General features: G+C 38.2%; 2 protein-coding genes across 2 annotated transcripts; both read right to left on the minus strand.

Moving 5' to 3' along the window:
- Positions 1–670: 670 nt before the first annotated feature.
- LOC4349097 (cytochrome P450 84A1) lies at positions 671–7427 on the minus strand. Its single transcript, XM_015759067.3, has 2 exons — positions 6321–7427; positions 671–1664 (listed from the first exon to the last, which is right to left on the minus strand). The coding sequence occupies exons 1-2, from the start codon at positions 7275–7277 to the stop codon at positions 1029–1031; spliced, it is 1593 nt and encodes a 530-aa protein (XP_015614553.1). The 5' UTR covers positions 7278–7427; the 3' UTR covers positions 671–1028.
- Positions 7428–19692: 12265 nt separating this feature from the next.
- On the minus strand, positions 19693–22017 carry LOC4349098 (uncharacterized). The gene is made up of 2 exons (XM_015757576.3): positions 21500–22017; positions 19693–20115 (listed from the first exon to the last, which is right to left on the minus strand). Exons 1-2 carry the CDS (start codon positions 21947–21949, stop codon positions 19807–19809), a joined length of 759 nt encoding a protein of 252 aa, XP_015613062.1. The 5' UTR covers positions 21950–22017; the 3' UTR covers positions 19693–19806.
- Positions 22018–22030: the final 13 nt, after the last annotated feature.

A 22030-nucleotide genomic window follows, 5' to 3' on the forward strand; every position in this document is an offset into this window, starting at 1 on the left:
CTACTAATGCTGGTAGGATGCCTAAGAAAATTACTCTCTCCGTTTCTACATATTTAACGCCGTTGACCTTTTAAATATGTTTGACCGTTCATCTTATTAAAAAATTTAAGTAATTATTAATTATTTTCATATCATTTGATTTATTGTTAAATATAAGTATATACTCATATGTATACATATAGTTTTACATATTTCACAAAAAATTTTTAAATAAGACGAACGGTTAAACATGTGCTAAAAAGTTAATGGTGTTAAATATTTAGAAACGGAGGGAGTATAATATTACTACATTGAGAAAAGTTGTATAGGTGGTCTTTCTGTACAGCCGCTGGGGAAATATTTGGCCCTGTACGATCTCTCCCCATTCACATCTCAGGCCACTACATCACAACTCATGCGGTCCTAAATTTTTAGTAGAAATGTAAATTCACAACAAACATTCGGAGTTTGCCTTTTTTTTCCCGTTTTAATAACATATAGCAACCCGATAGTTTGAGAGGAGAGGAAAAAAAAAGATACACAAAACGAGGTATGTCATTAGCGCGTATGATTAGGTGAGTATTAACTATTTTAAATTTTAAAAATGAATTAATATTATTTTTGAAGCAACTTTTCCATAGAATTTTTTTTTAAAAAAACACACCATTTAATAGTTTGGTAAGCGTACGCGTGGAAAGCGAGGTGTTTTCTTTCTCAATTTTCATGACAAAGTTTTACAAGAAAATTCAGAGGCTGTGCTTATGTGGACAGGCACACCGGACACCAAATTTACAACTTTGATCTTATAGTCTATATATCACACTGTCACCCTTAATTATACCCTACTAATCCACTTATTGTTCTGGAGACATGGATTAAATTACAAAGGAGAAAAAAAAAAGAAAATTAAACCAGCAAAAAAAAAAAGGCCCAGAGGAAGCTAAGCTAGCCACACCAAGCTCCTCCAATGGCGCCACACGCGTCTGAACTTTTAACACCATCACCTGCAAACCATTCTTGCCGTACGCCGCCGCGGTCGCCGGCCGCCGTCAGTACAAGGGGCAGGTGAGCCGGGGCGTGGCGACGGCGGAGAGGCGGGTGGCGCGCGGCGCGGTGAGGCCGAAGATGTCGGACATGTCGAGCTCGGACGGCTTCATCCCGTCGGGGAGCGACCAGTTGAAGCCGTGGGCGAGCCGCGCGACGGCGAGCTCGAGCGCGTAGAGCCCCAGCGCCATGCCCGGGCACGAGCGGCGGCCGGAGCCGAAGGGGAGGAACTCGAAGCAGCCGCCCCTGAAGTCGAGCCCCTCGGCGGCGGCGCCGGCGGCGAACCGCGAGGGGCGGAACGCGTCGGCGTCGGGGCCCCAGGCGGCGCGGTCGCGGGCGATGGCCCACACGTTGACCATGACGCGGGAGCCCCTGGGGACGGAGTAGCCGGCGACGAGGCAGTCGGCGGCGGTCTCGTGGAGGAGGATGGGGATGGGCGGGTGGAGGCGGAGCGTCTCCTTGATGACGCAGCGGAGGAAGGGGAGCTTGTCGAGGTCGGACTCGGCGACGTCCCGGCCGAGGCCCACCACGGCGGCGAGCTCCTCCTGCACGCGGCGGAGGTCGTCGGGGCTGTGCATCATCTCCGCCATCGCCCACTCGATCGCCGACGCCACCGTCTCCGTCCCCCCGAACATCACGTCCTGCATGCCACGTCATCACCTTTGCTTATTACTCACACTACTTGTTGTTTACTTATTATTCCCTCCATTTCTAATCAGTGGCAGAGACTAGAAAATTTACGATGCTCGGGTAAATCTAACTACAACAAGTATTTGCTATGAAAATTTTGTTTTCAATTCTATAATATATCAAATTTTACAGTGTGTTCGCTGCGATGATCCCAGGCGGTGGCTCCACCACTGTTTTTAATACTATTTTTGTTTTTAATAGATGACACTATTGAATTTTAGACACGTATTTGATCATCCGTTTTACTTTTAAAGTTTTGTGCAAATGCATAAGTTCCAAATCATGCTTAAAGTACTTTTACTGATAAAATAACTCATAACAAAATAAATGATAATTATTATATATATTATTTAATATAAGATGAATGGTCAAATGTGTGTCTGAAAGTCAACGGCATTACCTATTAAAAAACATAACTAGTATATGGTACTTTTGGAAATACATTTAACTATTTGATTGTTCAATTTATTCAAAAATTTGTGCAAATATAAAAAAGAATTAAATATTATGCTCAAGATACATTTAGTGATAAAATAAATCACAATATCACAAATAATAATTGACTAATTTTTTAAATAAGATAAATGTTCAAGCATGTATCCAACATTCATGACGTCGTACTAAAAAAACCGGAGGGATTAATAAAAGTATAATAATACAATTTTCCATACCAAATTTACTTGTGCCAATCTTACGTATACATAGGTAGGACCACATATTAGGTAGTGGTAGAAAGAAAATTTCACTTTTCCTATCAACAGATTTCATTTTAATATTATCCTTACATGACAAATGTACATCTAAGTTCCAACAGGGCAATATGTTGTCATTTTGTCCTATAAAAACAAGCTGTTGCTTGTGTACATTCAGACAAGAAGTCAGTGCCATGTTGCGTAATGCTTACCAGTAATGATGTTATAAAGTTTTCACTTTTTTAATGTGCAAAGATGAAGAGACAATAAAAACATCATTCATTTTGTTACCGTGAGATGGAAGGAAATGATTTGGTTGGTCTAAAGTATTGAGCGGCCGTTGGGGCCAGATAAATGAAGATTTTACTTTGGAGGGTGACATGCACCAATATGGCCAGAGCCTATCTATATGGACTTACTATCCAGGTTTCACATCATAAGCCATTTAGAGTTTATCTTAAGTCAAACTTTTTAACATTTAGTCAAGTTTATAAAAAAATTAGCAACATTTATAATACAAAATTTGTTTTCATTAAATCTATCATTTACTATATTTTTATATGTTTGCTTTGTTTTAAAAATGCTTTTACGTTTTATCCTATAAACTTAATTAGATTAGAATAATTTTGACTAGCCGAAAACAATTTATAATGTGAAACATAGGGAGTAGGTTAAAAGGGAGATGCGATGATGGTGACATACATAGAAGTTCAATAGGTTGGTTCATGTTTAATTTTTCAATTATTGGAGAAAGGGGTCTTAAAAGTTGAAAATGATGTTGCGTACGTTCCTAGGTGTTATTACGTGATGTATTTCGATCCCAAAAAAAAAACAATGGAGGTACTAAGTGCAAAATGCATTCATGTTAATATGTGCTCTCCAATCGTTAAAACATGGTAATAGACAGATGAATGAATTCACTATTTTCATGGTTTTATAAAATTATCTTAATGCCAAAAAAATCAATGAGAAATTTTAATTTTTTTAAAGAACTAAAATAATAAAAATCCAAATTAACTCTAGCCACAAAAATACACCACACACACCCAACAGTCCAACAAATTACGTATGTCTCCTAACTCATGGTTGCTTCCCTAACAAGTACACTAACATACATGATAGTAATAGTTAGGTAGAAAACCAAGAAAAATAAACAAGACATACTCACAGTTTGCTTCCCTAACAAGTCCGTTAACATACATGACAGTACGTAATAGGTTGACAAGGCAAAAAAAGAAGACGGACGCACACTATAACACACCAGCGAAAGATCAACACAGTAAATATATTGGAGATGAATTTTTATTCCTCGAGAGGATGTTCCATTATTTTTCTTAGGCCACTCAAACAGTTATAAAAAAATTCTTTTTCTATAAAATAAATTAATATGATATATATCACTTCGCACACGAATAATGCTAAGTTTAACTTCCACAAGTTATTAAAAAAACAAATTAAACTATAGCTAGTATACAGACATTCAAAATAATATTTATTATTTTTAATATATTTTAAAAGTTAAATTTAAACTTATATATTTTTAGATTGAAATATTACATAATATTCTTTATTGTCAATTTTTTTTAAAATAATAACAAGGAGATGTCCGTTTAAGTGAAAAAAAATCCCAGATATATTCAACCATATGCAAACCATGGGTGAGGCCGACGACAATAGTATCACAAAGATAACTTAGGATTTGTATGGTTTCAAACCCTAATAAAAATTGCTAGTAGGCATTTTTTTTATTTGGTAGTGCCTGTTTGACACCACTCTATTGATTTGGTATACTTTAGGTCTAATTCAAATAGTTAACATGTAAGTACAATTTATTACAAACGAATTAATTGATAAAGACAAGAATATATAGGTACCAAATCAAAATACCCCTTGAACACACCTACAGCCTACCGGGGTTGTTTTCTTGGCTTTTAAGACGTACGAGTTGTTCGTTCAGTCAAAGAGTCGTCAGATTTGCTAGCCAAGAGTGGTAAGAGACTCGTACACGAGAGAGACGGCTAGCTATAGCTCAGTAGCTTGACACATCATGCATACGCGGAGAATAAGCCTGGAAATGAAATCGATCACCGGCCGCCGGCGCCGGAGAAGACCCGCCGCCGGCCGGCGTTGGTCAGGCTCGTGCTCTGACTTTAATTTGAGCCTCAAGCTAGGTTGGCTGTTGCGCCAAGCGACTGTAAGATTATTCGTGTGTGCAAATATCCAGTCGTTCTACCAGCAAGTCAAAACACTTATTCAGTCTACCACTGAAAATTCCTATATAAGTTCGTTTAAAATATAGGTTTTTTTTTTGAAAAAGGAGATATATATTACACGCTGAAAACATCCACATCTAAAAGATGTGAAATAAAATTAGAGCTGTCATCCTACCAGAACGTGGTTAAAGATTAGCTTCTACCTTTATTCGCTAAAAAAGGCTAACACTATAGTTACTTCTAGCTGTATCCGATATACTACTATATCAAAAAAGAAAAAAAAGAAAAAGAGAGAGACAATTTCTAGCCACGTAACTAGACACGTATATATCCGGGTACTCCCTCTGTGCTTGTAAAGGAAGTCGTTTAGGACTGTTTTTAAGTCAAATCTTAGGAATATAAATCATGAATAACTCTTAAGTTGTTGAGTTTGAAAATGTAAAAATTATATGAATAGATTTGTCTTGAAAAATATTTTCATAAAAGTATACATATATTACTTTTTAATAGATATTTTTATAGAAACAAGAAATCAAAGTTGTATTTTGGAGACCGTATCGTTGTTCAAAACGACTTTACGGAGGAAGTACATGGTAAGGATTGGATATTTTATACAACGGAGGGATAAGTACAAAGCTATTTTTACTACTTCCTCCGAGTACGTGCTACTCCATAAAATTCTCGGAATATTTTACTACCCGTATATTGAAATATGGGTATAAATAATCATAGGTTAATGCCGTATCTGACGGTGTCGATCTCCTCGGGAACAGTCGACAATGCTTATGTAAGTGAGTTGACTGCCTGTAGAAGTGCAGATACATTGCGAGGGATGCATCAAGGAGGACCACTGTATTCTACACTAAAATTAATTACTCCTCAAATCTAGCATTTCATTGAGTGGCTTTAATTTGCAGGGCTTAATCTATGATCCATGATGCATACGTGGCGCCATCTAACGGTTGATCATATCGATTCACCTGCAAACGAGGCGAACACACACATGGACTGCACATGGTGTTCATGTCAACTATACCAGGAGAGATCTCTGCCCTGTCAAATAATCTACACGGATCAAGATAATTTGCCTGACTTAATCGCCTAAAATAAAATGATATATTACCTGACTAATAATCCGGCCCCGTACACTACTGTTGCTGATTTGTACGCGTATTTATAGCGTACAGTTGTGTTTGCGTCAGATGAATTTATCATGTTTAATTGTCAGAGTTTAAGATATATATTACTACTCCATACTGCTGTGCTGTGTAAGAGTAGTTACAATAGCAGGCTATAAGTAAGCCAACTATAAATATATTTTAAAAAGATAAAGCAAGAGAGAAAAGAGCAGCGGGCTACAAAATCTATAGCCAGCTGCAGCACGAACTCTAAGACGTAATGTGTGTATGACAGGTGGGACCAGATATTAATAGTATAGTAAGTAACTATTGTATAAATTAGCTATTATATTTGCTATAGATGATTTAGAGTTAATAGTTGGCTATACTATCAAACTTGCTCTAAATCGGTGAATCATTAATTCCAGTAATTTTACGGATTTGGTGTTGCCTAATTTCGATCGGGTTTTATCTTGATCGGCCGGGAGGAGTAAGTGGTAATTAATCATTACCGTGATAGAGAGATTAAGTTGGTGAAAAATTTGGCAGTAATTAATTACTAGTAGGTTGTCAACTGCACGTACCATGATGATGGCCTTGATGTTGTCGCGGGTGAGGCGGAGCGTGTTCTGCAGGTCGTCGGCCCCGTCGCCGGCGCCGGCGGCGGCGGCGGCGGCCTTGCCGGCGTGCGGCTTGGCCTCGGCGAGGAACGCGAGCATGTCGTCGACCATGTCGGCGTCGGCGTCGTCGGGGTTCTTGCCGCGCTCCATGTGCTCGTCGATGATCTTGTCGATGAACCTGTCGAGCGCGGTGCGCGCCGCGACGAGGCGGGCGTTGATGCCGTTGGTGTCCGCCCAGCTGAGCCAGGGGATGAAGTCGCCGATGTTGAACGCGCCGAACAGCTTGGAGAACTCCTGGAGGATGGCGATGAACTCGTCGTGCCCCTCGCCGTCGCGCGTGCCGAACGCGGCGCGGAAGATGACGTTCTTGGTGAGGTTGAAGATGAGCTCGCCGAGGTTGACGGCGGCCTCGCCGCGCGACGCCGCCACGGCGCGCACGAGCGCCGCGGACTCGTCGCGCACGGCGAGCCACGTCTCGGCGCGGCGCCGGCTGAAGAGCTTCACCACGCACAGCTTCCTCATCTGGCGCCAGAAGGGCCCGTAGTGCGCGAACGCCATGTCCGCGCGGTCGTAGGTGAGGTAGGCGATCGCCGTGGTCGCCGGCCTGTTCGAGAACGCGCCGTCCTGCGCCTGGAGCACCTCGCGCGCGTACTCCGGCGTCGACACGGCGAACGCGTGGAGCCGGCCGAGCCGGAGGTGCATCAGGCCGCCGTACTCCTTCGCCAGCGCTGCCAGGCCGCGGTGCGTCAGCTGGTCCATCATCGCCATGTTGCCGACGATCGGCAGCGGCTTCGGCCCCGGCGGGAACGGCGCCGCGCGCCGCCGCTGCATCCGCATGATTAGGACGGCCACCGTGACGACGATCGCCAGGCTCAGAGGATCCTGAAGCCACTCCATGGTGAACTTCACCATGTCCGCCATGGATGACACACCACACAAACTTAAATTCCTTTCAAAACAAAAATAATATTCTAGAATTTTGGCCCTATTTTGGGTTGTGTTTGAGATGTTTTTTATGTTTATAAGCGCTCTTGGTGTAGAGCTGAGGAGAAAGTTAGGATGATCCAGGGTTTATATAGAGTTGGGAGGAGTAGGTGAGGAATGATATTTTTATATCTGGTTTAAGACTAGTATAGGATCTCAAATTTCCATAGATACATGCATTTTCGTTTTTTTTTCCTCTATATTTTTAGGCAGTGGGTCCCAGTATATCACGAAAAGGTTCTCCTTCAATCATTTTTCATGACACCTATATATCCACATCTCAAAATATAGTAACTTCTGACTAGTATTTAGATAAATATATCCAAATACATCGTTAGAATTTAGTATATTTTTAGATATATGAAGTATCCTATATCATAACTCTTATTATATTTTCGTTACTATTAAAAGTAATATATTTTTATTGACACTTCCATATCTTGCAGCAAATTAGGTTTGCCAATAGCATGGAAATTACGTTAGCACAGCTGAGTAACACAACTGACTGAGCAAGTGGTGGCAATTGGCAAACTGGCAATTAGCCGGCCAAAGTAACAGGGTGAACTTGTCCAACACGAGGTCTGGAATTGTTCATATCAAATAGTAATCAATACTACAGTTGGGCTGAAGATCCATGAATGCTTAGTCTAATCCAAGATGTTGAACAGATACATTTCCTTTTTGTATATTTAGTGCACATGCTTAAACGACCGTACACGATTAGCATTTGGTATTCATCAGTCATCACCATATATTTTTCAGTTTTCTTAAGACTAGCTGTTTACATCACCATATACGGTTAAAGGATGGATCAAGAAAACAAATACAAATGTTCACTTTCAACTTATTTTCATTGTATCCGCCAAATCCATAACTATTCCATTTTGGAAAATTGCATTCAGTTGCTTTCTCAGCACCTTCCATACTAGCTACAATTTTTTTTTGAACTTTTATTTTTTAATTTTAAAAATTAACCTTGCCAAAACTTTTTTTCCAGAATCTGAAACTTTTAGCAACACCCGTCTGTCTTGCGTGGCAAAACAACACTGGCACGTCGCACATAATGGGCATGACAATTTTATTCTGCTACGTCATCGAGGGCGGAGTGGTCAAATAACATTGTCATACCAGCCAGACCGGCGTGACTAAATAATGCTGCCACGTCAGCCAAACCATCGTGACAATGTTGTTTTGCCAAGTCAGTTTGGCTAACGTGACGAAAATGTTCAGATCTTGAAAACAAGTTTTATAAGGGTTTATTTTTAAAATTTAAAAGTTCAAAAAATAAAAAAAAAAACTAGCTACAGAGTTTTTTCTCTTTCTTCTTTTTCTTTAAAGAAATGTATGGATGTGGGCCCGATCACAGCTGATAGATACATTTGTAACCTCCATTTTGGCTTTTAGCCTCTTCCAGAAGTAGAGAAGCTACAATTTCGTTTCGAGAACCTTAAGCTTTCGTTGGCTTTAAGTTGAAGACAAAAACTCAATAGGAAACAAACAAGGCCTAATTAAGGTTCGTTCTTTTTGGATTCTCGGATGAGCTTTATTACTCATTTCTCATAAAGTAAGTACACTTTTTAAAATTGTTAAATGGTACATTTCGTGTAAAAAATTTTATATAAAAATTTCTTAAAATTAAGTATATTTATTTTTAAGTTTATAATAGATAATACTAATTACAAACAATAATACTGCCAGACGGCTGAATCGAACACGACCTAAGCCACAATCACATATTCATGGACCCCATAGATAAACAATTTATTGATAATACAAAGATCATATCTGATTTTGATGGATGTATTCTCGTAAAGAAGAGTGAATATATTGCCATTATATTATTAGTGGCAAGTAGGCTAAGAAATTTGTACAACAAATACTCTATAGTTACGTAACTGCTCTAACTTGGTGATAACATTGTTCATCATTAGCAGAGCAAACTAGGAAAGATTAAGGTGCTGATGCAGGTAGTACCAACTCAACAAGGAATATGTGTTGCCAATATGACATTAGTACAAAAAACTAAAGGACTATACAATTGTAACAAGTTCTGCGACAACACACTAGTACTATATTTACAAATGGACTATCCAGTTGTAATATATAACTAGTTCACCCTAAAAGGAAGAAAATTGTTTAAATATGTGCTTGGATTTGAACTATATATTTTTGTACCCTCTACCAAAAAACTTTCAGGTTAAAACTACCCCCCAATGCTTTTCAGTTTCCAAAGCCATCATGGTGGTTCACCGATAAACTAAAGCAGTTTGCAGCATCTTCAAGTATATCCAAAACTGAAAAGTGCACCAAACCTGAAATTTACTAATCACTGGCCGGCTAACCATGAGGTTGAAACTTTGTTATGTGTTCAATCAGTTACGAGATGCCGACGCTGTTAGCCTCTTGCCAGAGAGATCTTCCTTAATTTAGAGAAACTTTGGTTCTTCACTCTCGAAGTATCTTCTATCTTGAAAGGAAATTCTGAAAATATATATCATTGTCCTCCAGAATATTTGAGAAAATGCTAATTGGGTTTTTTTCCTTTTCTTTATTTACATTTTTTGAATTATCCAGTCATCTTTAGTTACTTTGTTTATATACAATTACCAATGTCAAATTCAGCAGTTATCATTATAAATGGTATTTTCTCTGGCCATTGTTTTCTTCCGAAAACATCATTCATTCATATTGTTTTTCCTGTATAGGAGTAGTTAGGCTGTAGCTACGTAGATGCTGTACAATTTCTTTGCTGGCACTGTAGCTGTAGCTGTCGTGCAGCCACTAGTTATCATCGTGCCATTTTAGGTAATAAAAATATTTTACATCTCCAAAGTCCAAACTCTGCCGTAAGCATAGGAAACAAGTTTTTAATGTAACAAAAACACAATAGGTGGCAAGACAAACCCCAATTACCCTTCAAAAGGGAAATAAACTGATAAGCTAAAAAGAGAACAAGGATTCTAACAAGTTGGCCAATATGTACTGTGCCACCTATTGTGAAAAAAGAGATCTCGTTGGCTACCAATTCTAAAAATGTAACATTGCTGTGCATAGTATTTTACTCCTACTATGGTAACATCGCATATTAATATTTTATTTTGAGCTAGATTTTTTTATTTTGGTAACCCCAGATTGATTAGCATAATGCATTAGTATCAAATTAAATCAGTTTTTCATGTGTCTAGGTACTCCCTGAACCAATTAAAAAAAAATTTGGCGTCTTGGATAGGGGGATAGTGAAAGCAAGGAAAACATATAGCCAGGCAAAACGAGCGATACGATAATAAAAAAACAAATGTTGAATTGTCTCTTACTCGTTGCGAGAATATCATTGCATGTCCCTCCTCAATTCCTTTTAGCAAGATTATTTTTTATTAGGATCACTTTTATTTAAGAAAAAACACATGAAAACTTTGTTGAGTGGAACTTTTAACTCCTATAGGATTCTTTATAGTTCATTATCGCTGTGCACATAGGACATACAAAAAATAGTATACCGCTTCTATATAAGTAATATACAAAGTAATCATTTCCATTTTGTAGAGTAACTATAGGTAGTTGTTGGACTTAATAATTCCAATCAGATAATTTAATTAGGTCCCAAAATTCAGACGATATATATATACATATAAATTGAGAATGATTTAACTATAGCCTGTTTGGGGGAGCTTTTAGCAGCTGCAGCTTTTTTTATAATCTCCAGTTGCTAGAAGTTCTCCCAATCAGTTCAGCATTTTTTATGAACTAGAAGCCAGAAGCTGGGTTTCCAGCTTCTCCAGATTCTCACCAGCTAGCTTCTCAATAGCTGCTTCTTAGAATCTTAAAATCCCCCAAGCAGGCCCTAAGTCTCTCTGCAACTAAAATAACTCTATTTATTCTTCATGGAAGACTACTGTACACCATCTATCTATTATATACTAAAAGTCTATTAAACTTCCTACAAACGCTCTTAAGCCGCCATGTGCCATCCTACAAACGCTCATAAGCCACTATGTGGCGCTCTAATAAATTATGGAAACTATAAGAAAAAACAAAAATATCTGACCGTCGATTTTCATTTAAAACGGTGGACCCAGTGATTTTAACCATCAGATCAAAATAAAATCTCTCCTCACCCTTCTCTCCTGGGCCCACACGTGCACTTTCCCGACTTCTGTACGTACGCATCCTCCCCTCATTTTCTCTTTTTTTTTCTTTTTTCTAATTAAGGTAGTTATTATTACGAGATACACACCATAACGTATTATTGTAAATGGTTATATCTCTTCTTGCATGGAGCAACAAGCTGGCTGTGCAACTTGCAAGCAGTAATTTTTTTTATGGACGATATATACTTTTATGATATACGCTTGAATGGTTGTATTTTTTATTTAAATTAATCAACAAGCTAAGTCCTATATTCACTATATTTACTATGTTTTTATATAGAAATAGACATGTGATGGGTATCTAATGGATAAAAAAATTTTAGCCGTTTGAGATATAACTATGGGATATGAGTTCCTCTGTTACATGCATGGTTGGTGGCGGATCGTTACATAGTATAAATGATTGTATATAAACAATAGATAGCTAAATGATTATATTTTTTTAATATATTTATTTTTAGTTTGATCCATTTAGGCCTTTCTTGATATCTGATAAATATATTATTAGGCATAAACTCATATCCTTTCCGTGACAACTAAACAGCACTGAAAAGAAAAGTTGTATAAAAATTGATAACATATATCATATCATCATCTATTAGATGTCCATTACAACATCTCTATGTCTACACATTTCACATATAATAAATTACAAAAAAAAACTTAAAAATTTTGAGAAAAAAAAAGCATATGACCATGAGTTTTATTTAAATCGATGGACCCTTCCCTCTCCGAAAAGCTCATTGCTCTCCTCTCCTCTTCCCCTTCCTATTATCTAGCTAAAGTCTATTAAACTTCCTACAAACGCTTCTAAGTTGCCACATGACACTCTAACAAATTAGAGAAATCGAAGAAATTACAAGAAAAAAGCAAAACATCTAGCCCTCGATTTTCACTTAATACGGTGGACCCAATATTCTACATTATTAGAAAAATCCCAAAACCCATCTCCACCGCCCCCCTCCTCTTGGGCCACCTCTTCTCGCGGTACGTACATCCCTCCCTCTCTCTTTCCTTCCTTCCTTCTTTTAATCTTCTAGCTAACAAATTAATAAAAATCATAAAAATTCTAATTTTATAAAAGTTGATGGACCCATTAATTTTAACCATCCGATCTTCATTTGAAAAGAAAATCTGGTACCTGCACCCTCACCGCCACATCCATACGTGCGTTCGCACATAACCCTCCTAACTCTCCCCTCCTTTTCTATTTCTTAAGCTAACTTCTATTTTTTAGCTAAGACTCTTCAAAAATTAATAATTGGATTTCTAAATGATCGTAAATCTCAAGTTAATTTTTTTTCTCATTTTTTGAATTATTGTGCTATATATAATTAAATACATAATTCGAGATCCATATACATAGCTCAAACTTCTAATATAAATGTTTAAGAGCAAATTTTTAAACAACATATTAAACAAATATTAAATTTAGATCCTATAAACGCTTCTAAATCGCCACGCGGCAATCATACCAATGCTTCTAAATGACATGTAACCCTTTAATAAATTATAAAAAATCACAGGAATTATATTTAAAATAATCTAACCATTGATTTTTTTTCAATATTTACAATCATTAGATCTAATATTAATCTTAACCTACTTAAAAACTTCAAGATGATTCTATCCTCCATTGCTTGATGATGCCATCCATGAGTCAGCCGCATGTACTCCGCATATATGTTCCGTTCACGAGAGAGAGAGCGCGCGATTCTGACTCAAATTGAAAAATAAAAGAACCAAATCATTTGACTCAGCTCACTGAAAGAAAAAAGCAAATGAAAAAACATCTTACTTCTAATTTGAAATTAATTTGCCATACCTGTTTTTAACAAGCCAAAACATATGCTTCCTAGTTATTATTAATACTAAAATACGGATCGATGTTAAGCAATTACTAAGTATGAAGGCTTACCCATACTACCGATGACCCCCATACCCTTTGACTGATTGACCCATGCAGACATGCTTACCTACCAGTACTTATCAAGTTATCAGTAACTTCAGCTAGCTTCCGGTCAAAGTTGCACTACTGAAATGTTCAGAAGAGACAAGCAAATTCTTCCCTTGTCCAGATGTGAAGGCTGTATCTTTCGATAAGCTCGTGCAAGAGAATACTTCAGCCACAGTTGCAGACAAAAACAGATTAGTCGTTGATAGCCAAGTAAAGAATAAAAGTAAGGAATATTTCGTCACTAGCTACTTAGCTAGCAGTGGGTGAAAAAGAACAGGCTCACAGCAAAAGCCATTCTCTTCAGTGCCTTGTGTTCATATATGTTGGTTATTTTGTGAGATAAAATCACAGTTTTGACAATGACAAGCAGTTCAGTAGCTTAGTCAGCAGACCAAAATTCACGTTGTCGATAACTGTAACTTTTGTCAACATTAGAACATAAATAATTAATTATTCGCAAAAAAAATGATTTTTCCTCATGTGGAATGGTACTCTGGTTTGAAAGTACTGTAGTTTTCACCTAGGTCAGTGATAAGGATTCCGGAGTAAACTTTTACAATTTGAGTAACTCTTGGTCACCTACTCATGGTGGTTAGGCTAACATAAAACCTAGATATATTAATTAATCAACTAGTATCTGGATTATTTTCCCTATTGGGGAAGAATATTACTTCCTCTGTCTCACAATGTAAGTCATTTTAATATTTCCTATATTTATATTGATGCTAATAAATCTAAATAGATATATATGTCTAGATTCATTAGCATCAATATGAATATGAAAAATGCTAGAATGACTTATATTGTGAAACGGATGTAGTACTGTAGATTAGCTAGGTGGTCCTAACCCGGGCTGATCCATATTTCCATAGCTATCAGCCCATATTTCTCTGTCACCTTACAGAGTTTAGAATACACAGCTATCTATAGCAAACAGAGGATCCAATTTGCAATCATGCCCACTGTTCCAGTGATAATCATAATGTGTTTGTTGTCAAATGGTATATATTATTCTAAACAAATGTCAGTTAGTGATGACTGCTGTCAAGTAAAAAACTGCCAAGTGGTTAATGATGACATAATTATACCAGGAATAAATTGGTACACTGTACTCTCTCTTTTTTTTTTTGGTGCTAGGAGGAATAATTAGTACTCTGGAAGATCAAGTGATGGCAACCATGGTTATTTTAAACATATATGGTCAATCCCACCTAACCAGACCATCCCATTTTCAAAGTAAAATGACTTGAATTTTCCTTTGAGAAAAGTCACACACAATGCACATGCACCCTTTGTGGCAAACTTAGCATGAGTTTTGTAGGGATTTTTTTTTAAAAAAAAAAAAGATGCAAGCACATGTGTATATAGTACATATATAGGTGGTTCATTGATAATATATTTATTTTATTTGAGTGATTATCTTTTCTGCATTTTATATAGTACTATTGGTGTACCGTGACAGTTTTTTTTTTCCACTGAATGGGTCCCTAGAATGAATTAACAGAACGAAATTAGTGCGCCTTTTTGTCGGACGATTTAATCAGAACATACAGTGAATTGATAATGGCCTAGTCCTTTGATCATCGTATGCATGTCACTATCAGAGATAAAATCTCGAACTTGTTTTGGCCATAGTTGATGATTGCCTGCAATTAGGTCACTCTGTATTAAGCATGACGTGTGGCTGTGAACATCAAAACAATGCAAGACAATTCCAGCTAGGATCTAACGGGAGCTGTTCAATCTCAGTTGCATCCGACGATTCTTATTATTCCAATGACGTGACACAATCTGATGATGGGAAAGGTTAATCTTTTCACTACTTTAGATTAGATGCAAGACGAAGGATAAATAAGAAATGTGGTCGTCGGAAGCCTATGAAATCGTTTCCTCTGTAAACTTGATATTTTGTTGTTATCAAAGTTTAGAATTTTTTTCGAAGTCACCACAAATATACTTTGATGCCTATCATTAAATGAATAATTAGCTATAAATACAAGCATCTATGTTAAATTTCTACGGATAGTTAATTTCACAATAAGAAAACTAACCAGTTGAGAATTATGAACTTCCAAATGCTGAGGAATAAAAGAGGGCTCCTAATAATACACCTTGGCATTTAGGATGCTCATGATATGGTCTCCAGTGTTTACTTTTGACATTTCCTCTGTCCTATCCTATGTGTCCATCAAATCTTTTCAACGTACAACTATATAAAAAGCTGAAATATTTTATCATGACAATCTAATCTAATGATATCATTTTTACGTAACAAAATGTTCGAACTTTTCGTATATATTAGTCACCAAAGCTTGAAGGATTTAACAGCTAGTAGCATCTAAAACATCATCGCTTAGAATCTGAGTAGTACCTTAAATCAGCAACATTAATTCAATCCTTCACTGGCTGATTTATATTTTTTTTGTACTTTCTTTTCCAGAGATTTCAATGGCTGGCTGCTACTTTTCAAGGAAATCATGTCATGCTTAACTCATGCTCTAATTTAATCCGTGCATGTTTTTAGCCATGCGTACCTTTTCTCTAAAATAATCAGTTTCTGTTTGGCTACGTGTAAATTTTGAAATGCATCCTAGAGGAAGACCAACTTCTGTTTGGCCGGTTTGCTGATGGCACATCAGACATGAATAAGATGATATGTGAGGTCGATCAGTGACTAAAGGCAGAGTTTCTATAGTTTAAAGGCCTCCTTTGGAATACACTATAATTTTACATGACTTTTGATAAAAAAAATAAAATTCCTATAAAATTCCCGCAATTTGAAGGAGGGCTAAAACCATATGAATTCCATGGAATCTTCAATTCTCACAGTAGTTGGGAAGAATTCCATGTTCCAAAAAATGCCTTAACGTCAATAGATGACGATGAAAACTCATTTCACGTTAGAGAACGAAGAAACGAAAGGGCATATAGTCTAACGGTTATAGTGCTTAGGTAGCATCTCTAGACTATAGGTTTGACTCCCCATATGAGCGGATTTTAAGCCTGGTTAAAAAAGTAAGCCAGTAGTAAAAATATGTGTTAAGAATCCTCCTATGAAGGATGCCCCACGGACTAAGGATTGATCCGTAGAAAACGAGTCCATGTGATAGGGGGTAGGGTTCATGGTCTTTCTCAGCCAGTTTGGTCTTCTTAATGAAAAGTCATGGGGGGACTTTCCCCATAAATAATCGAGTTGTTATTTAAAATAAAATAGAAACAACAACAAGCTATATTCACGTGGTTTTACTTTTCTATGCCAAAAATCATATCCATCTTTATACAGAGAGCATAAATAAAGAGGTATAGTACTGTTCACCTCTGTTTTTTTTCTCTTTAATTTATCATTCACCATAGTGACAGTGGATCTAAATGGAAGGAGGAAGGCCACCATCTGACAGATGATCTGGTGTCTGGAAGCAGCTGGGTGGAGTAAGAGGGCTCTCAGCAGGGTGGCCGGGGCCTAATCTGATAGCATTATTTTGCTTCCCGTGGTAGCAACAAGAAATATTGGGAGGCCAAACCTGAAGAAGACCCCAACACACCAGCCGTCAGATGATCACCATCATTTCATTTGTTGTTCCTGTGTTAATTTCCTCCCAGAAATGAAATTATGCTTTTATGCTTTTGTAGGTAGAATTTCTGATACGTGTCACGCGAGGACCACGTCTGCTCAGGTGTTAGTTTTCACGGAAAGGACATGGCAGCTTGGAAAATTCAAGATGCAGCAAAAGGCAAGACAGAAGAGGTATTTCTTGTTCTTAAATAAAGTGAAAAAAATGGTAGGATTATGTTTGTTTTTTGTTGGAGAGAAGGTGGTCCTAGGTAAATGACACGTCATTTGTGGAGATCACACAAATGATACACATCAGAGGTTGATATGAGCATGGAAGGGGCTATTCAAATTGTAAACAAAATAAACCTTACCAAATTTTGGTAAGTTGGTAATATTACCAAAATTTTGGCATGATTTTTTATGTATTTACTAAAGTTTGCAAAAAAAAAACTAAATATATGCAAATTTTTGGTAATTTTACATAAAAAATGGTATGGTTTGAAATTGCATCAATCTGAATAGCCCCGAAGTATTCAATTACAACGCCAAGGAATTACTCTCAAACATTTCTTAAAAAATAACTCATAATATTAATGTATAATGCATTATTGTAAGCTTAATGGAGAAGATAATTTGATCCGCTATTGGAAAATGAAATGCCATTACCCTCGAAAAAAAGGGAAAATGAAATGCAAAGTGTGCTTGATAAGGCTTGAGCTTGAGACCAGTTGTATATGATGAACAGTACGTTCATGATAGGTGCGTGGACTTTGAATAGCAGTACTTATCATCATCACTAACTTCATTTAGAACTATTCATAAACGTCAGTACATTTTTGACTATCCCATTAATCACCATGCATGTGTCTCATGTGCCTTCATGTAACATTTACGTCCAAACACCACAAACTCGATCAGAAGCTTTCAACAACAAATGGGAACTGCAATTGGATTGTGAAGGACCAAATGTTGAAACTCTGTTATGCATCAGTGACCTTTTGGCTCCAATCAAATGACAAGTCAAAGATTGCAAGAACTCACCAACCATTACGATTGTGACAAACCCAAAAGGGGGTAGCATTTTGTGTAAACGACAGCGTTTTGTTGATTTACCCAGGCAACAAAACCTCAAATTTTCCTTCTGTGGTAGGTTCAATTAGAACGCAGAAAAAAAAATTGCAGTGCCTCTAGAAGGAGAGTCCACAGTCATGAATGAGCTTCATGAAATTGAGATGTTCAGAAACCACAAAGTTATACATGTACTTCAAAGTTGTAATGTGAAATTAAGACTGCTCTGGGTAGTCGCTTAATTCATCTCAACCCTAGGTGGAGCTGACGCATGGTCTTAACCCGGGTGATGATGCTATATATTATGCTAAAACGGTTGGTGACTTGGTGAAGATCCTGGTCAAATAAGACCTTTGCGATATTTTATTGCAGTAATAAGAATTTAGTAAGAAAAAGTTACTAGTATATATAGCTAGCCTTTTTCCTTTATGATATATTTATATATGCTCCCGTCGTTTGGGAATTATGGAATGAGCGAAATGCAAGATAGTCCTCATCAAAGAGGCTCATGCTTAAGTGCCGAGCAGGGGCAAAGAGCCTAGCTGACCTAAGCTGGAGGGTAAAACTACTTCTTTTTTTTTCCTTTTATTTCTTTGTTTTTCAACTGCTCTGTCCTTTTCCTCTCCTCTATTTAATAATATGTAAAATGAAATCCTCCTGCCTATTTATTTTTTAAAAAAAAATGGTTGGAGGCCTAGAACGTTGATAATTATTGATGATGAGGAACACAATTTAAAAAGGCCGGGTGGTTCTTAAGTCTTAACATAATTTTTTGAGTTGAATATGCCCATGGATCTTCGGTTGCTGCTGGCCCTGCTGCAGACAGCACCACAAAAAAGTACCCAACAAATATGCACTTGCAATCATTTCAAATAATTGTAGAGCACCACAGTACCCAACAAATATGTTCTGCTTTAGCGTGTGTTCTTCTTCTGATGGTTGTTTTGATCTTGCGAAATCATTTGCTAGTATTCCTAGCACTTTCTTCCCTCTTTTTTCATCTTGCTCGTGCTAGAAATTAAATGTACTCTATTACATTCTCTAGGCATATGGCTAACCTGAAAGTTGACAAAATTTATCGTCAACAGTTGTTTCAGTTCCAGGGCCAAAAGCCGCCGCAATTGGAGAGATCATAGACTGTTACTGCTTGTTCTGCATATCACTGCTTGTTCTGCATCAGTTTCCAGGGGAAACTCTCCCAATTCCCAGCTCTACCGCCTCGGGCTGTAAAGCTGTGAAAGGCTAAGGCCTGACATTTGCGGCCCAATAACGACCAACATAAATGAGAGCATGAGAGGAATGCATGTTCCTCTGTTGGGATTTGAAGGACCACAAGCATGAACTAATTTAACCGTGTTTACATCAGTCAGATTAGATATAGGCATGAACTAATTCAACCGTGTTTACATCAGTCAGATTTGATATATTTTACCAAACTTTGCTGGAAACCTTGAATAGGGCATATGAGTTGTTCATCAGTCAGATTTTCTCAGCTAGTCAGGTTTCCAGTGTGGAGCTTCAAATTCAGGTGCATCTTATTTTCTTATTGTGCATTACTTTAGAACTTCCTTTTGAATAAAGAGGAAATGATCCTACACAAATTTACAGCATATGGTTGGACCATAGTTTGATAAAAACTCAGCACTAATATCTATTATCAAATTAGATGGTCTAAAGTTTACATGATTTCCATAAGTCTAGACAATGAAAAAAAACAAGATGAAGGATTGAATGTGGCATCTATCTTCGCCCATACGACGATTCCTTAGATGCTAATGGTCTTCTCTTCTGTTGTGGCCTAAATGCTCCTCCAGATTTTATAAATCTCTTGCTTGTGCTGCTTCTAGGTTGTTCTTCTGATGGTTCTCTAGATCTTACAAATCTTGTTCTATTCCTAGCACTTTCTTCTCTCTTTTTCATCTTACTGGTGCTAGGACGATATAGAATGACAGATCGACCAATTTGGTCAACAGCAATGGATCCGGTTGACTCCTCAAGTTGTAGTATCACGTCAGGCAGCTCTCCAGGGCAGTTCAAATGAATTTTTAGCTGTCATAACATATGCCGAATGTTGAAGAACAACTTAACATCACAGAAAGGAAAGCCGAACAAAAGGGCTCACTAAAGCAAGAAAAGGCACAAGACACTAAATCCTACAGGCTTATTGGCTCTCTTACATACGAAATACGTAGAATGGAACACAGGCACACATGGAACACAGCCTTATTGGAAAATTTGTGTGCAAATTAAGTGTTGGACACAGGCACTTAGCTTCTCAATTCGAACAATTGTCTGTCACAACTTGGCTAGGCCAGAATAAAGATGTGGAGTTTATTCAGTATAAGTCAATTCCATATTTATGAAAAACTTGAGTATTTTGGTTTAATAACTATATGCATTCACAGAGGTTAGAAGTCAGATCGCTTGCTTGCACTATAACACAAATTTTGCTGCTTCTTGAAAGAGAGACTTTTGAATAAAAAAAGGCCTGTGGGTTGTAATGACTTCCGAATGAACAATGGTTTTGTGTTACCTATATGATTTGTGGCAGGGCTGACCATAGGTTAAAACCACCAAATGCAAACAGAAAAAAGCCCAACAATTATGCAACTCAGCCAAACCAAAAATACTAACACAAGACCAATCAGAACAAGTTTAACCTGAAATCCCTGTTACTCACTTAAGACCCTAGAAGTCAGAAAACTTCTCAATTTGAAGAGGCGTGCATATGACCTATAGTAACAAAAGAAGTTAAGGATATCTAATATATGCCATGGGGGTAAAGTTCAAAACAACAACCCAATTAAGAAGTTTAAAGACTGTATCCAGCGCAATTGTGTGGAAGGAATACAAACAGGAGGAAAATACATCTGTAACATGTACTGTGACTAGTATAACATATAAGGTACTGTAATAATGAGCTCATGCTGGTTTGTTTGTTTGGAAAAAAGCAATCACCATTTTTTTCACAGAATTAGCTAGCATGTAAACCACCCTTTGCATTACCTAACAAGAAATATGAGGGCCGTCAAAACGAGGTGGAAAGAGAACAAGCCAATAATAAGGAAAACTCAAGGTCAACCTAGTCATGGTTAAATTGAATATTGCATGTCTACCTAAACCAAAAGCATGCGGTTATCAGCAATTCAGCATCCTATCTACTCCTACAATCAGATTCGAACCATAAAAAGCATTAGTTAACTTTAATAACTATTGATGAATATACCCTACAGTGATCCTAATTCCCAGTTAAACAAAATCACATGACATCATTGTATATCAGTATTCAGCAGCATGATGAAGCATCCCATTTCCATTGGTATATCATACACTGAAATTGATGTATTTGTTCTCATTGTATTTGTAGGTAAACTATGTGTTGTATCATGTCACGAATTTATAATGCGAGAGGATGGGGAAACGGGAGAGGCACCTTGAGGAGCTCGTTGGACTCGAGGTTGTCGTTGAAGGCGGCGACGACGGACGGCGTGACGCCGCCCTTGCCGACCTGCTGCGACTTGAGCCGCTTGCCGAGGCCGTGCGCGTACGACGCGAGCTCCTTCCGCTCCTTCACGCTCAGCTTCGGCCGCGGCAGCCGCGGCAGCACGAAGGTGGTGGGGCGCGCCTCTGCCTCCTCCTCCTCGTCCTCCTCCTCCTCCACTTCGACCCCCTCACCATCCGGCGCAGCCACCGCCTCGGCCAGGGACGAGACGGCGGGGACGTGGCTGGGAGCTAGGAGGGAGGAGAGGAGGCGGTGGGAGGTGTAGACGCGGAGCCGAGGGGGCGGTATGGGACGGGGAGGGAGGGAGCGGAGGTGGGAGGAGAGTCGGGCGAGAGGGAGGCGGAGGAGGGTCACCGCCGCTGCCGCCGCCGCCGCCGTCATGGTGTTCGACGGAATGCGAACCCGGGAGGAGGAGGGGATAAGCAGGGGACAGCAGCGGCAAAGCCCACACAAACTGCGGAA

This window comes from Oryza sativa, chromosome 10 (assembly GCF_034140825.1).
Source record: "Oryza sativa Japonica Group chromosome 10, ASM3414082v1".
Lineage (NCBI taxonomy): Eukaryota > Viridiplantae > Streptophyta > Magnoliopsida > Poales > Poaceae > Oryza > Oryza sativa.

What these genes read in the sequence shown, in the direction of transcription:
- LOC4349097 (XM_015759067.3), bottom strand. Translation starts at nt 7,277, where the DNA reads ATGGCGGACATGGTGAAGTTCACCATGGAGTGGCTTCAGGATCCTCTG. An exon ending in ACATCAAGGCCATCATCATG is followed by an intron (nt 1,665 to 6,320) that starts GTACGTGCAGTT and finishes CGTGGCATGCAG; the next exon opens with GACGTGATGTTCGGGGGGAC.
- LOC4349098 (XM_015757576.3), bottom strand. Translation starts at nt 21,949, where the DNA reads ATGACGGCGGCGGCGGCGGCAGCGGCGGTGACCCTCCTCCGCCTCCCT. An exon ending in AGTCCAACGAGCTCCTCAAG is followed by an intron (nt 20,116 to 21,499) that starts GTGCCTCTCCCG and finishes ATGTTATGACAG; the next exon opens with CTAAAAATTCATTTGAACTG.